General features: G+C 37.5%; 1 protein-coding gene across 3 annotated transcripts in view; it reads right to left on the bottom strand.

The window, feature by feature from the left end:
- The window catches only part of CORIN (corin, serine peptidase), a 222,459-nt gene extending 207,746 nt beyond the window's left edge, over positions 1-14,713 (bottom strand). For 2 of the 3 annotated variants that reach the window (XM_011975029.1, XM_011975030.1), the window contains exon 1: positions 14,573-14,711. In XM_011975029.1, coding sequence (XP_011830419.1) covers positions 14,573-14,693 — 121 coding nt within the window. In that variant the 5' untranslated portion in view covers positions 14,694-14,711. Of the gene's footprint in view, positions 1-14,572 lie in introns of all 3 variants that reach the window. The other variant, XM_011975028.1, reaches the window with a different exon arrangement.
- Between the last annotated feature and the right edge of the window lie 2,109 nt (positions 14,714-16,822).

Genomic DNA, 16,822 nt, shown 5'->3' with positions numbered 1-16,822 from the left:
AAAGGTCCCTTTGAGGTCTCTGGTTTGAATGATGTAGAAAACAAACGTATCCCCAACTGAGTTGGTGTCATATCGTTAGTGCTGTTCATCAAATATTTCCAATTCTCTCTCCTTCTACTGGGGCACAAGCTGAGCACTGCATTCTCTGGCCTCTTGAGTGAGCCCTTGCTTCAAGTTCAAGGCTATAAGCAAAACTAAAAAGCGTTGCTTCTAGGCAGAAGCATTTAATTGCTGATATAAGAGCCTTCAGAGCTCTAGCACAATCACCACAAAAGTTCAAGATGGTGGCTAGTTCATCAATTTGGTCTCTGAAAGACCTCGATGAGCACAGGCCCCCTGCCATCTTGCAAAGGACATGTAGTATTGTAATAAATTAACTGTGGTTTGCAAATCACCAGTATTGGGGGATTTGTTGTTGTTACATGACAGAGTCTAGCAAATCTTGACTAAAACAATAGATAATAGAGTATGAAAAATAGATTTGTAGGAGCTTGTTGTTGTTGTTGTTACACTTTATTGAATATAAGGGCCTGTGAAACATTCAGTGGGGGAGGGGGGGAGCCCAAATTTGAAGCAATCTGATGATTTCCTCCAGATGCCTCACCAGACTCCCCAACAACGTTGTCCCTCTTTTGTGTTCCCAGAGCATGCACTGGTTATATCGTAGCACATATGCACTCAAGTGAAACTGTCTGTCCCATGCATCTATACCTCAATCCCCGAGCAGAACACCTAGCACCAGTGTAGGGCTCCATACATATTTATTGAATGTATGAATGATGAATGAACTAATGGAAATGGCTGACATTGCCAAGAGGGATATCAGTGTAAAGTGAGAAGAGAGCTGAGGACAGACACCTGCCATTTTATGGACAGCTAGAGAAAGGTTAGCATAAGGAAACTGAGAAACAGCAGCCAGAGAGACTGAAGGACAATCAAAGGTGACAATACGAAGGTATAGTTGAAGAGCATAATGAGATGAATGTAGTAGTCAACACTGAGGAAGATCATATGTGCATAGCACATCTGGGGAGAAGAAAGCATCACTGGCACTAACTAACAGTGAACATTCTTACCATGAACTGATGTAGACAGACACAGACAGAAACACAGGTTCTTCATTTCAAAGTCTTGCTCAAATACACATTGGTTTCCAATGCAGCACATTGGATAAAAAGACACTGGTGGGCTTGCTAAGTATAGATATAGGAGGATGAAAAGAAGTGAAAGAGAGGATCAGAATGGCACTGATAGAGGTATAGGAATCATCTGGGGTAGTTCTTGTTAGAATGCAAATTCAGCAGGTTTGGAGTGGGGACTGAGATTCTGGATTCTGCATTTTACACAAATTTCCAAGTGATGCTGATGCTGCTATTCCATGGGCCACACTTGAGAACAAGGCTTTAGACTACCATTCCAAAAAGCTTTAGACATAATATATAACCTTGGGCCTCAGTAGTTAAAGAAAAACAATTCTCATGCTTGAGGATCCTCTGTTGGTGAATTTACAACAGAAAGCCAGATTTATTCAAAAAATTTGAAGTCTTAAGTAATGTGGAGTCAGGTCATGAAAGATCATAGAGAATCTTAAATTTTGGGTGTGAAGAAATAAGAATTTGGGAGGTTTTCTATTTTTAAGTGATACTAAGAATACATTATAAGTTAGGAAGTTAAGATTCTTTTACCTCCAAATTCTTGTAAAAGCCACAAACTGCTGAGAAATTTGCTAAGAGAAAACTGTATTTAAGTTCAATGATCTCCAGCTCATCTAGCATTTTTGAGGAGAAATGTCACTTCTAAAGGAAATATTTTTATTGAATTCAAGAAAAATGAACAGTTTATTAAACTTCCTATACTCTACATACCACTATAATTTTTCTTTTTTCCTCATTTCATTAAAAAATTAAGAAGCCATACATACATTTTTCCATCATATTAAGAAAACTAGAAATGTAATTTTAAGCTATTTTTCATAAGCTTATGGCTAAAATAAATTTATTTTAGATATATATGGATGAATGAAATGAGCAGATGAATATTTAAAACCAAGTCTTCAACAGGCTGAGAAAGAAAAAGTCAGAAGCATTCTAATGAGAGTTTTTGGAACAAAACTTGGATGAATAAATTGAGATGAAGAATAGTTTGAAAAAACTAATTCAGACCATACCCCATACATTTATAGGACTCCCTGCCACATATTCAGCTGTAACCCTTTTTCCATACAGCTGCCAATGACATCTTTTAAAGCTAAAACCCTTTCTCCATACAGCTGCCAATGACACCTTTTGAAAGTCCCAACCAAGATAATCATTTCCAAGATCTTGAAAGAGCCTTTTTTTCCCCCCCGATGTTTTCTTCTAGGAGTTTCATGGTTTCCAGTTTTATGTTTTAGTCTTTAATCCATTTTGACTTGATTTTGGTATGATGGTATAAGATAAGAGTCTAATTTCATCCTTTTGGATGTGGTTATGCAATTTTCCTAACACCATTTGTCGAAGAGACTATTCTTTCCCCCTCGTGTACTCTTCACACTTTTGTTGAAGATCCGATGACCATATATATGTGGATTTATTTCTGGGCTCTATATTCTGTTCCATTGGTCTCTATGTCTGTTTCTATTCTAATGCTATACTTCTTTGATTACTGTAGCCTTGTAATATAGTTAGAAATCAGCACATTTGATGCCTCTATCTTTGTCCATTCTGCTCAAAATCGCTTTGGGTATTTGGGATCTTTCGTGGCTCCAGATGAATTTTAGGATTGTTTCATCTGAAAAATGCCACTGGGATTTAGCTAGGGAATGCATTGAATCTATAAATCACTCTGGGTAGTATGGACATTTTAACAATATTAATTCCTCCAGTCAGTGAACATTAAATGTCTTTTCATTTATTTCTGTCTGATTTAATTTCTTTTATCAGTATTTTATGGTTTTCAGTGTAAAAGTATTTCCCTTTCTTGGTTAGGTTTATTCCTAAGTACTTATTCTTGTTAATCCTATTAACAAGGATTTCTTAGACATGACATCAAAAGCACTGGCAACAAAGAAAAAAAAAAAGACAAGCAGTGTTACATCAAACTGAAAACTTCTACACAGCAAAACAGAGGTTGAGTAGACGTAAAAGCTGAGAGAAATTATTTGTAAACCACATATTTGATCAAGAGTTAACATTCAAAATACATAAAAATAAGAAACTCACAAATCAATAGCAAAAAAGAAAAGGTAGCCTGATTTTTTTAACAGGCAAAGGATCTGAATAGACATTTCTCCAAAGAAGACACATACTCATAGCCAGTAAGTATATGAGATGGTGCTTAACATCACTAGTCATTAGCGAAATGCAAATCAAAATGATAAAGAGATGTCACATCATGGTTGTTATGATGACTATTATCAAAAACAAAAGTTAACAAATTAGTAGGAATGTAAATTGGTGCAGTCACTATGGAAAACAGAATGGAAGGTCCTTCAAAAAAATTAAAAATAGAACTATTGTATGCTCCAGCAATCCCTCTTCTGGGTATACATCCAAAGAATTGAAATCAGGATTTCCTATCTGCACTCCCATGTTCTGTGCAGCATTATTCACAATAGCCAAGACATGGAAGCAGCCTAAATGTCCACTGACAGATGAATAAATTTTTAAAATGTGGCATACACACAATGGTATATCATTTGGCCTTAAACAAGAAGACAATCTTATCATCTGTGGCAACATGGATGAACCTGGGGGACATTATGCTAACGACAAATAATACATGATCACACTTATATGAGAAATCTAAAATAGACTCATAGAATCAGAAAGTAGAATCGCAATTGCCAGAGGGGAAGAGGAAATGAGGTGATATCCAAGGGTATAAAGTTTCAGTAATGCAAGTTAAATAAATTCTAGAGATGACTATACAGCATAGTGACTACGGTTAATACTTCTTTGTGTACTTAAACATTTGTTAAGAGGGCAGATGTTATGTTATGTTCTAATCATGGAAAATGTTCTAATCATGGAAAAAAATAATAAAGATGTGAGGAAAGTTTTGGAGGTGATGGATATGTTTATTGCAGAAATTGTGGTGATGGTTTCACAGGTATATAGTTGTTTCCAAACTCATCAGGTTGTGATACATTAAATATGTGCAGCTTTTTTTATGTCAGTTATACCTCATTAAAATGGTTTAATGAATGAATAAATAAACAAATAAATAAATAAATAAATGCTACAACCAGACCCTGTCACTCTCTTATATCAACATCCTCATTGTGCATTTCATGTTTAAAGTACTACTTACTCCCTAGGGAATCCTCCCTCGTCTCAGCCCAGGTTCTGTTCCTGTCATAAGTTCTCTTAGCACCTTGTCTCTTCCCACATAGCAGTAACCTCTGTTGTAATTAATTAATGAAGTGATCATTTGTTTAATGCCTTCCTCTCTCACTGTGGAGTCCCTGAGGGTAGACTTTATTCACTGCTGTGCCCAATACCTATAGCACACTGTGTTGCATATAGCACACACTCAATACATATTTGTTAAAGGAGCGAACAGTATTACATTATAGCTAATTTTGTTTCTTTTAAATGTTTCTCAACATATCAAAATAATTTTACTTTAAATGTTGCAAGATGTATATTTATAATATGTTATGATGTAATAATATATAACATAATTATAATATATAATATTGTGAATTTATAATATATTAAATAATTACATATGTATATGTAAAATTTAAGGAAGGTATCAGTTCAATCTCAAAGTACTCTATGGCATAAATTAACTCTTGTAGTCACATGAAGCAGCACAAACCATTGCAGGTTTAGTTCTTATAAGAAAGAAATTAGTCTCTGAAAGTAAATCTCAGGCCTAAGAATAAAAGTCCTGTCAAACTTGTCATCATGTACAAATCTAACTGTTGGTCAGCTTTATTTCTTCCTAGCTACTTTAAGGCAATTCAAATATCTTATAGCAACAGCCTGATGCTAGGGTTATGGGGTTAGGATCACGGGGTTACTATGACAACAGGTCATAGCACAAAGGTTTTAATGCTTATGGACAGAGTTAACATGAGACAAAAATGTATCTCTAGTTAATTGTTACTGGGGTATAATATGACTATTAAAATAATTATTTGATAATTATTCGTAAGCAAATAAAACAAATTATTTGCTTTTATGATGAACTTATCATTTATAAAAACACTTTCACAAACATTTCATTTGACTTCCATAACAATTCTGTGATACAAAAAAGAGTTATCTCATGTAGAAAATAAAATATCTTACCTAAACTCACATGTCTGGTAAATGGAAGAGTAAAGTCCTAAAGCCAGACTTTCTAGTGCCAAGTTGAATGCTCTTTCTTCTTTGTCATATGGACCATCAGTATTAGACTATAACTAGTGAAATAAAAACTTACATATAATGTAACTTTCTTATTTTTCGATTTCTCTTTGAAGAACCTGAGTCCTTCTTTTAGAGTTCAAATCTTTGGAACCATATGGACAACTCAGACTATCTGCCGAGTTGGGAAATACAAAACTAAACAATCTTTGTAGCTCTAGCTTCAGTTTAGTGGTTGGGTTGAAAAACAATTTACTACTGCTTTCTTCTATAGCCTGCTGCTAAAGCAATTATTTGACAACACAACTCTCTTATCTTCAGAAATCTTTTTACCATCTTTTTTTGATTTTTTGCATGAGGGAAGCCAAAACAGACAAAATTAGGGACACACAGTACATCTGTATTTGTTAGCATAAGGCTTTTATCTTTTCTAATCAATAATCCCTTCATTATTATCTCCTTAGCTTTTGAAGCTAGACCTCCTGTTATTTATACACCATTGACATCTCAGCATCCCTTAGCAACCCTAATGTACACAGAAATAACTACAAAACTTTGAATGAGCACGAAGTTATACACTCAAACCAAATAGAACATTTTTTAAAGTAAGCAATTTAATGAGGTTTTTAAAACAAAGATATAAAATACTTGTATTGCTCATTACAACAACAAACATCTCAGTTATAAAATAAGGAATATTTATTTGGGCAGATATTACTTCAATATGGCTATATTAAATCATCTGGTACAGAATTTATTAAAATAATGTTTTTTAATTTTTTTCTCTTTTTATAAAATTTCAACTTTTATTTTGGATTCAGGTACATGTGCAAGTTGTAACATGCGTATATTATGTGATGCTGAGGATTGGGATACAAATGATCCCATCACCCAAGTAATGAGCATAGTACCCAACAGTTTTTCAACCCTTGCCTTCCTCCGTAGTCTCCAGCGTCTATTGTCCCCATTTTGATGACCATGAGCACTCAATGTTTAGCTCCCACTTATAACTGAGAACATGTGGTGTTTGGTTCTCTGTTCCTGCATTAATTTTCTTAAGCGAATGGCCTCCCACTACATCCATTTTGCTGCAAAGGACATGATTTCATTCTTTTTTATGGTTGCATAGTGTTCCATGGAATATGTGTGTGTGTGTATATATATACACACACATATATATACACACATATCCCACGTTTTTTTTTTTTTTTTTTTTTTTTTTTTTTTTTGAGACAGAGTCTTGCTCTGTCACCTAGGCTGGAGTGCAGTGGCACAATCTCAGCTCACTGCCAGCTCCACCTCCCAGGTTCACACCATTCTCCTGCCCCAGCCTACCGAGCAGCTGGGACTACAGGTGCCCGCCACCACATCCGGTTAATTTTTTGTATTTTTTTTTAGTAGAGATGGGGTTTCACCATGTTAGCCAGGATGGTCTTGATCTCCTGTCCTCATGATCCACCGACCTCAGCCTCCCAAAGTGCTGGGATTACAGGAGTGAGCCACCGCGCCCAGCCCCAACGTTTTCTTTATCCACCTAGGCTGAATCCATGTCTTTATTATTGTGAAGAGTGCTGCCATGAGTGTGTGTCTTTTTGGTGGAATGATTTATTTTCTTTTGGATATATCCCCAGTTATGAGACTGCTGGGTCAAATGGTAGTTCTATTTTAAGTTCTTTGAGAAATCTCGAAAGTTTTTTCCACAGTGACTGAAGTAATTTACATTTCCACCAACAGCATACAAATGTTCCCTTTTCTCAACAGCATCTGTTGTTTTTTGACTTTTTCATAATAGCCACTCTGACTGGTGTGAGGATGGTATCTCACTGTGGTTTTGATTTGTATTTCTCTGATTATTAGTAATGTTGAGCATTGTTTCATGTTTGTTGGACACTTGTATGCTTATTTTGAGAAGCATCTGTTCATGTATTTTGCCCACTTTATAATGAGGTTATTTGCTTTCTGCATCTTGAATTGCTAAAAGAATGATTTTGAAGATGCATGGGAAAACCCCCACTTCCTAAAGTTTGCCTACATATAAACAAAATAGCATTTAGGAGCAGTTACATAAGTGATACAAAATTCCGCTCTTGGTATATACCCAGGAGTAATGAAAATGTATGTCGCCACAAAAACATACACATAAATATTCATAGAAGGATTATTGATAATAGCCAAAAGGTGGAAATAACCCAAATGCCTATCAATTGACAAATGGATGAATAAACTGTGGTATATCCATACAATGAAATATTGTTCAGCCATTAAAATGAATAAAGTATTAATACATGCTACAACGTGAGTAAACCTTAAAAATATATGCTAACGGAAAGAAACCAGTCACAAAATGCCACATATGGTAATACAAAATGTCTAGAATAGGGACATCTATAGTGAAAGAAAACAGATTAGTGGCTGCTTGGGGCTAGGGGTGAGGAGATGGGGAGAGATTGGGTGGTAGCTAAAGGGTACAGAGTTTTGTTTTGAGATGACAAAAATGTCCTAAAACAGACTGCAGTGATGGTTACATTTATCTATGAATATACTAAAAACTACTGAATTGTAGACTGTAAATGGTTGGATCGAATGGTATATTATATTAATAAGAATAAATTATTACTAATTAACTAATAATAAAATTAAAAGGAATAACCCATTTAAAGCAAAGCATTCCTCCTTTGCCCTCTGCTCAGAGGCCTCTAAGCACAGATGTACTTAAATGTACTTACATTTTATATTAGCATTAGATCCTGAGAATGAAAGGAAGTGTTCCTCAAAGTGTGTGAGCCAATGAACATAGTGTCATGGCAAACAGACTTTTTAAAATGACAGTGGTATAGCTGAGGAAGCTCTTACCAGACAGATCTGTCCAGAGATAATAGCTATAAACTCTGGACAAAACACAAAAAGACAACTACTGAAGGGCACTGGAGAGGCAGGAGAAGCAGGCCAGGTCTGTAGGGGTGCTGACTCTTAGAAGAAGAGAGTGGCAGAGATGAGTTTCAGGACGGTTTACTGTCTTAGCCTGAGAGCAGACCACAGGTGACACCACAGAGCAAGAAGTGACTAAAACTCCCACAGAAAACCCTCAGTCTTCCTGGGCTGGGGCACTCGTTCTGTCTTCCTCTTACTTGGTCACCCTCTGACCTCTGGCATCTGTGAAAGCCAGCATTTCTGGGTTCCTTTCCTTCTCTAGTCTTCCTGTATCTCTTTTTCCCTACTGTTTGCCCTTTCAACACTAGCATCCCCCAGAGCATTGCCCTCAGCTTCCAACTGATGCATTTTCTCTTCAGAGTTCATCGACTCGCGCTGCTTCAACTGCCACTGAGACTGCCGCATGCATGGCAGACCTCCCTTCTCAATCTCCCTCCTGGATCCCCTAGCTTCAGTCCTATGCCAATGACTTGGAAGTTAAATTTTAAAGTCAGTGCTGCTCTGTCACAGAAGCCAAACATCATATTTGGTCACGATTTCTCTTGAAATTCCTTAGGAAAGCAACATGTTGGATTTCTCATTTTTCTCCATTTCTTGAACTGCTTTCACTATTGAATTCAACTATGATTCCATTGTACTTGGTTGTCCCATAAGAATCTCTAATACACAAATCAACCTTCCAATCTTTCTTTCATCTGCCTGTATCAGGTTCCTGCACCTTTACTTCCTATGTTAACCGGTAGCATCAAAACTAACTTGGTTAGATACAGGAGGCAGAGCAAGAAGCCTGATAGAAGTCTATAGCACTTGTCTCCCACCCCAAAGGAACACCAAATTTTAACAATTAACTCCACACAAAAGTCACTAACACAAGAACCAAAAATCAGGTGAGCAATCAGTACCTGCTTTTAACTTCATATCACTGAAGAAGACATTACAGAGGGCAAGACAGATAGCCTTGAATGCCGACACCATCCTCTCCCATCCCCCAGCAGTAGCCATGCAGCTTAGAGAATGTGGGCACTTGGGAGAGGCAGAGTGCAGTGATTATGAGGCTTTGCATTGAACTCAGTGCTGCCCCGTCACAGCAGAAAGCAGAGGAAACACTTGGATAGACCCTGACCAAAGGGTAATTGCCCATCACAGTGGTGAGCTTGAGTTCCAGCAAGCCTCACCACTGCAGGCTGGAGTGCTCTGGGACTTTAAGTGAATTTGAGCGACAGCCTAGGCCACAAGGACTGCAATTCCTAGGCAAGCCCTAGTGCTGAGCTGGGTTCAGAGCCGATGGACTGGGAGACACGTGACCTACTGAGACACAAGCTGGGGTGGCTAAGGGAGTGCTTGTGCCACCTCTCCTTCATCCTCCAGCAGTGGGTGGCAGGGAGAAATCGGTGTGCTTGGTAAAGGGAGAGCACAGCAACTGGGGGACTTTACATTGAACTCAGTGCTGGTCTGTCACAGCAGAGACCTGGTAGGATTCAGCACTTGCTGACCAAAGAGCCCCATGGTCCTGAATATCCAACAGCAATACCCAGGTTATATGCGGTGAGCCTTGGGCTCAGATGTGCTGGCTTCAGATGTGGTGGCTATGGTGAGAGACTCTTTCTATTTGAGAAAAGCAGGGGGAAAAGTAAAGGGGACTCTACCCGGCACCTTAGGTGCCTGGTTGGCCTCGGTGGGGTAGGGCACCAACCAGGCTCTTGGGGTCCCTGAGTCAGGCTTAGGCTCTTCGTTAGTTAGCATTTCTGGACCTGCCCTGGGCCAGAGAGGAGTCCACTGTCCCGAAGAGTGAGTCCCAGGCCTGGAAGCTTGCATCATAAACTGACTGAAGGGCCTTTAAGTGAAACATCAGTGGTAGCCTGGCAAAAGCCCCCATGGGTTGGTGGTGGTGGTGGCCACAGGGAAAGGCTCCTTGGCCAATGGAAATGGGAGGGAAGAGTGGGAAGGGCTTTGTCTCATGGTTTAAGTACCAGCTTAGCTGCAGTAGAATAGAACACCAGCTGAAGTTCTAAGGTTTTTCACTTCAATCCATGGTTCCAAGACAACATCTCTGGACCCACCTGGGGCCTGGGGAAGCTCACTGCCCTGAAGGTAGGGACATAAACCTGGCTGGCTTTGCCACCTGTTGATTGTAGACTCTAAGGCTTTGAGTGAACTTAGATGGTAGCCAAGTAGTGGTTATAGCAGGCCTTGGTTGAGACTCAGTGCTGTGCTGGCTTCAAGTCTGAACCAGCACAGTCCCAGTGGTAGCGGCCAGGGGGATGCTTGTGTTCCTGCCCCTAGTTCCATAAGGCTCAGCACAGGGAGAGAGAGAGACTCTGTTTGTTTGGGAGAAGGTAAGGGAAAAGAATGAGAGCCTCAGCCTGGTAATTCAGAGAATTCTTTCAGACTTTATCCAGCACCACCAAGGCAGTACCTTTCTCTAGAAGTCTTCAAGAATTGCAGCATTGTAGGGTCTCAGGCCCAAGTCCCTTAGAAGACCCGAAACACCTTCCCAAGAAGAATTGACACAAATGGGTCCAGATTTCAAATTAATTTAACCAAAGTAGTGAAAGATCTTTATAATGAAAACTAAAAACTGATGGAAAAAAATTGAAGAGGATACCAAAAACATGGAAAGATATTTGATGTTCATGGATTGGAAGAATCAATATTGTTAACATTTCCATAGTACTCAAAGCAATCTGCAGATTCCATGCAATCCTTATCCAAATCCCAAAGACATTCTTCATAGAAATAGAAAAAACAATTCTGAAATTTATATGGAACCACAAAAGACCCAGTATAGCCAAAGCTATCCTATGCAAAAAGAATGAAACTGGGGGAATCACATTTCCTGACTTCAAATAATACTACAGAGCTCTAGTCACCAAAACAGCATGATACTGGCATACAAACAGACACACAGACTGACAGAACAGAATAGAGAATCCAGAAACAAATTCACACACCTATAGAGACCTCATTTTCTATAAAGATGCCAAGAACACACAGTGGGGAAAGGACAGTCTCTTTAATAAATTGTGCTTAAAAAACTGGATATCCACATGCAGAAGAACAAAACTAGACCCCTATCTCTCACTATATTCAAAAATCAAATCAAAATGGATTAAAGACTTAAATATAAGACTTCAAACTATGAAAGTGCTAAAAGAAAACATTGGGGAAACTCTTCAGGACATTGGTCTGAGCAAAAATTTCTTGAGTCATACCACACAAGCACAGGCAACCAAAGCAAAAATGAATAGCTGGGATCACATCAAGTTAAAAAGCTCCTGCACAGCAAAGGAAACAATCAACAAAGTGAAGAGACAACACACATAATGGAAGAAAATATTTTCAAACTACCCACCTGATGAGAGATTCATAATCAAAATTTACAAGGAGCTCCAACGACTTTATTTTAAAAAGTCGAATAATCTAACTTAAAAATGGGCAAAAGATTTGAACAGACATTTCGCAAAATAAGGCATACAAACGGCAAACAGGCATATGAAAAGGGGCTCAATATTACTGACCATCAGAGAAATGGAAATCAAAACTACAATGAGATATCACCTCACCTCAGTTAAAATGGTTTATATCCAAAAGACAGGCAATAATAACAAATGCTGGTGAGGATACGGAGAAAAGGGAACCCTCGTACACTGTTGATGGGAATGTAAATTAGTACAACCCCTATAAAGAACAGTTTGGAGGTTCCTCAAATAAACTAGAATTGAGCTACCATAGAATCCAGCAATTCCACTGCTGGGTATATGCCCAAAAGAAAGGAAATCTGTGCATCAAAGAGACATCTGCATTCCCATGTTTTTTGCAGCACTGATCACACTGGTCAATATTTGGAAGCAACCTAAATGTCCATCAACAGATGATTGGCTAAAGAAAATATGGTGCGTATATACAATGGAGTACTATGCAGCCATAAAAAGGATGAGATACTGTCATTTTGCCACAAAATGAATGGAACTGCAGGTTATTATGTTAAGTGAAATAAGTCAGACATAGAAAGACAAACTTCAAATGTTCTCACTTATTTTAGGGGCTAAAAATCAAAATAGTTGAGCCCAAGGAGACAGAGAATAGATGGATGGTTATCAGAGGCTGAGGCTGTGAAGGATAGTAGGAGGTGAGGAGAGGAGTGGGGTTGTTAATGGGTACAAAAAATATATATAGTTAGAAAGAATTAATAAGATATCATTTGATTGCACAACAGGTTGACTATAGTAAATAGAAATTTAATTGTACATTTAAAAACAATAGAGTATAACTGGATTATAAAAATATAATAGACTTTTGGGAGGCTGAGATGGGCGGATCATGAGGTCAGGAGATTGAGACCATCCTGGCTAACACAGTGAAACCCTGTCTCTGCTAAAAATACAAAAAAATAGCCAGGCGTGGTGGCGGGCGCCTGTGGTCCCAGCTACACAGGAGACTGAGGCAGGAGAATGGCGTGAACCCAGGAGGCAGAGCTTGCAGTGAGCTGAGATTGTGCCACTGCACTCCAGCCTGGACAACAGAGCAAGACTCCATCTCAAAATAATAATAATAATAATAGAGTATAATTGGATTGTAAAAAATAATAGAGTATAATTGGATTGTAAACTAGATTATAATTGAATTATTGTCACATTAAAGTATAAATGCTTGAGGGGATGGAGAGCCCATTTGTCATGATGTGGTTATTGCTTATTACATGCCTGTAGGAAATTACATAACATACCTCATAAATATACACACCCACTATGTACCCACAAACAGTTTTTTAAAAAAACCTGGTTACCCAAACCAGAAATCCAGGAGTCAGCCTTGACTCCTCTCTCCCTCATACCAAACTCCAGTTTTGATTTATATTGATTTTAATGCATCCAACACCTTATTTCAAACCCTTATCACCTTTCACTTAGACCAGAGTCAGAGCCCCAAACTGGTCTCCCTGCCTTCATTTCTTTCTGCCTTCAGTACTCTGTAGTATATCCAGTTCTATTGCCTTTTGCAAATGCAAAATAATCAGAGTTCTCCTTTCTTGGAAAGATCCTCCAGTGGTAATCCACCACCCATAGCAGTGTTTTGTAATCATTTTTATAGCAGATTAACGTTATTTTCAAACAAATATCATATAAAAGCCTAATATCTATAAATAGATATGAGCTGTATTTTACTGTGATTAACTTACTTTGTAAGATCTAAGTGTGTAAGTTCTATAAACCAGTAAGAAAATAATAAGGAGGTTTGGCAAAATTTAAAAATTCAAAATCAATGGCAATGCAATTAGATCAGCATCGTCTTGATATTTATTTCTCTATTTTATTTGATTGCACATATTTTTAAAAATCCTGATTCATATCATTAGGTAGCTACCAGTGATAACAGTTTATTGCTTTTTCCAAAAAGTTGACCTTTCAAACTTAAAGTATCATTCATTTAGAAAAAGATAGCAAGATGCAAATATTAATGAGTTAAACTGTCAGCACGTATTACTTGGTTTCTGGTTTTTACCTGGTTAAAAATGTGGTATGTAATATGTAGTTTGAGCGTGTATTTAAGATCTGGTTTTTTTTTTTTTTAACGAACGTCAAAGCAAACATTTGTGCAATCCTTAAGTCTCCTTAGAACCTTGTTACCATGGAATAGAGTTTGAAAACCAGTGATCTAAATGCTAAACCCCAAATCCTTTAGTATTTAGTATGAAAATGTAAGATCCTGTTTCATTTGAACTTTATCAGTCTAGCTGCATTTCCCACCACTGCCAAATTTTCGCCCAGTTTTCTAAATCTATGTTCATCTTTCAAGGGGTTATAGTTTTGTACTAGTTATTTTCTCTGCCAAATGTGACTCCGGAACTACTGTCTTCTAACCCAAATTTCTATTAACTTAATTTCAAAGTTAAAACATTAACTCTCCATGATGTTTTCTTTGAATGTGCCCATAGGACTTTGTATACACTTCTATCTTAAACATGTGTTGCCTTGTGTGATAATCATCACTTCCTCTCAACTGTGAGCTCCTAAGAAAGGACTAATTTAACCATCCTGGAGTTCTCAGGAACTTTCAAAGTGCCTGCAACCTAATAATCATTCCTTAAATGTTTTACATTCATAAACTCATTCATTAATATTAATAATAATAACCAGTAGAGTGGTTACAGTAGCTGAAACTGCAGATTTGCATAACGTTGTGAACAGATAATCCTCTCATTGACTGACACTTTAGGTTAAATAAGTACTAAGTAGAAATCACTCTTCTAAATCATGCTAATTTTCACTTTAACTTCATTTTTCTTTAATAATGGCCTCACCCACCAACATAGGAAAGCAGGATCACCAGCAAGAGAACGAGAGCACAGATACATGGAATCAGGACCAGCAATATGAACCGGAGGGGGTTAGCAGTCGCCAGCTTCTGAGAGCAGCCATTGCCCATGTTATTGTCATCAGCTCTCAAGACCTAAAGTAAAAGAGGAAAACGCAACATGGTTTTAGTTTTACAATACAAGGTATGAAATTTTAGGTTACAGCTATCCATTTAAAACAGCAGCATTCCAAAAAGATTTTACTGTTTGTGCTTTAGGGTATGAAATGAGCTTAGTCACCAAATCATGTCAATAAATGAACAGATAACTGTACATCTACATTCAGGGAAGAGCAAACTATCTATTTCTGAAACATTTTTCAGAAGTATATGGGCTTTTAACAATATCCCATTTTGCTTTTTTAAAACATATTTGTCAATTTGGTATAATTCCAAAGGGCTATGAATTACCATGGCAAAACCTTACCCTGGACCAAAGCTACAACAGAATTGAAGACTGCCTAATACAGTGATACAAAATTGGTAAGTAGGTGTAGACAGAATATTATCCAGACTTCATTCTTTTTTGTCTCATTAGTCTAAACCAAATGTGAATGAATCTGGATAAAATAAGTATTTGGTCATTAATAATTCAGCCAGGCTTGCTGTTACTGATCATGCATTTAGTGACAAGTTGAAATATAAGGAGGAGCCTGCCCTGATTGCCAATTAAACGCTAACAACTCTGAGGACATCCTCGGCTGTCCATGCTGCCCCTGCAGCCCATCCCTTGTGAGAGGATGTCAAAGTGCAAAAATGATGGTTCAGATAAAGTTCTTGTCTTCAAACGCTTCAAATTTTGCTTAGTTCAATCTCTTGCCAGAAATGATATCTGGAAATTCATTTATTACAAATGGCTAGCTTCAAGCAGTGACTTCAAAAAAACATCTGAGATGGTACTAAAAGGGCTTTGAATCACTACAAGAAACTCTCTGGGTCTCCTTAATGAAGACATTTCTCACGACTCTCTCTTGGACTTCTAACTCTGCATTTTCTCCTCTGACAGTTTCAGAACTTGAACTCTAACCTCTGTGTAACTATCTCCTGAATCTCTCTTGCATCCTAAACTCCTTTCAGAGTTACACTACATACTTCTAATGCCTGGTGGGTAGTAGCCCCTCTTCTTAACAAGTCCAAAACTAAGACGAACCTTCTCTCTCTATCTGCAAACTAGTTCTTCTACTGACTTTCATATTTGTATTTACAGAAATTCCTCCATTCCAATATGGAGAGTGGAGTCCAAAGACTCCCCATTTCATCATCCCCCTATGCCATACATCACCAGGTTTTGTTGGTTCTTCCTCTGTAATAAATACCAAACTTTTTTTTTTTTAATGAATGACCTTTGAGAAAGAGCCTTATAATAATCAAGAAGTTGTTCTAACAGAATGGTCCTGTAATATTCTCAGGACTTCCTGACCAGTATTTGATTATTTCCCATGGATGCAAAGACAATTTTGATGGGTTCTTCTGAATTGTAAGGCTTATGTGATTCCCATTTCTGCTTTATTCCCTCTATCTGGGAATGTAGGTTCACTAACCTATATTGCAAGCAATGTTCACTACATAATATGATGACAGCTTCTGTAATTTTAAGAATTCTCCATGAGAGACATTATTTGAAATAACTTATGTTGTTAACTTGAGAAGAGCTTCATTTCCTAGGTTAATGTCTGACTGATCCATTTCCTCTGTACCTGGATTAAGCTACCAGCCAATGTGTTATCATTTACAGTTAATTTACAATTGATCTTCAAGAAGACATAGCACTGGTGCAATATAATATGAGATCTGCAATAGCACATTGATTACAATACCAGCATTGGATAGGCAGTGCCCTTTCAGGCTTATATACAACACTTGTCTACAAAAAAAAAAATCAATCAATAAACAGAAGTGTGGGACTATAGGCCAACAAAGTTAGTGGCAGAAACAAGTTGATACTTGTTTATTTTACTTAGTTACTGAACACCTACTAATTATAATAATAATGATGGATATGACAATGACTTCAAACCACTGTCTCTCAAAAGCTCACAGTCTTGTAGGAGAGATGATATGTACATGAATAATATAACTATATCGCAAGATAGCAAATGATAAGCACCATGACTCTTACAGCTAAAGTGACATAAGAATTCAAAAGATAGAAATATAATTTGCTGGAAGATCACATAAGATATTGTAGAGAGAACAACCCT

Source organism: Mandrillus leucophaeus, unplaced genomic scaffold, assembly GCF_000951045.1.
Source record: "Mandrillus leucophaeus isolate KB7577 unplaced genomic scaffold, Mleu.le_1.0 Scaffold1504, whole genome shotgun sequence".
Classification (NCBI taxonomy): domain Eukaryota; kingdom Metazoa; phylum Chordata; class Mammalia; order Primates; family Cercopithecidae; genus Mandrillus; species Mandrillus leucophaeus.
Note: the sequence above shows the minus strand (reverse complement) of the source record. Positions and strands in the feature narration are given on the sequence as shown.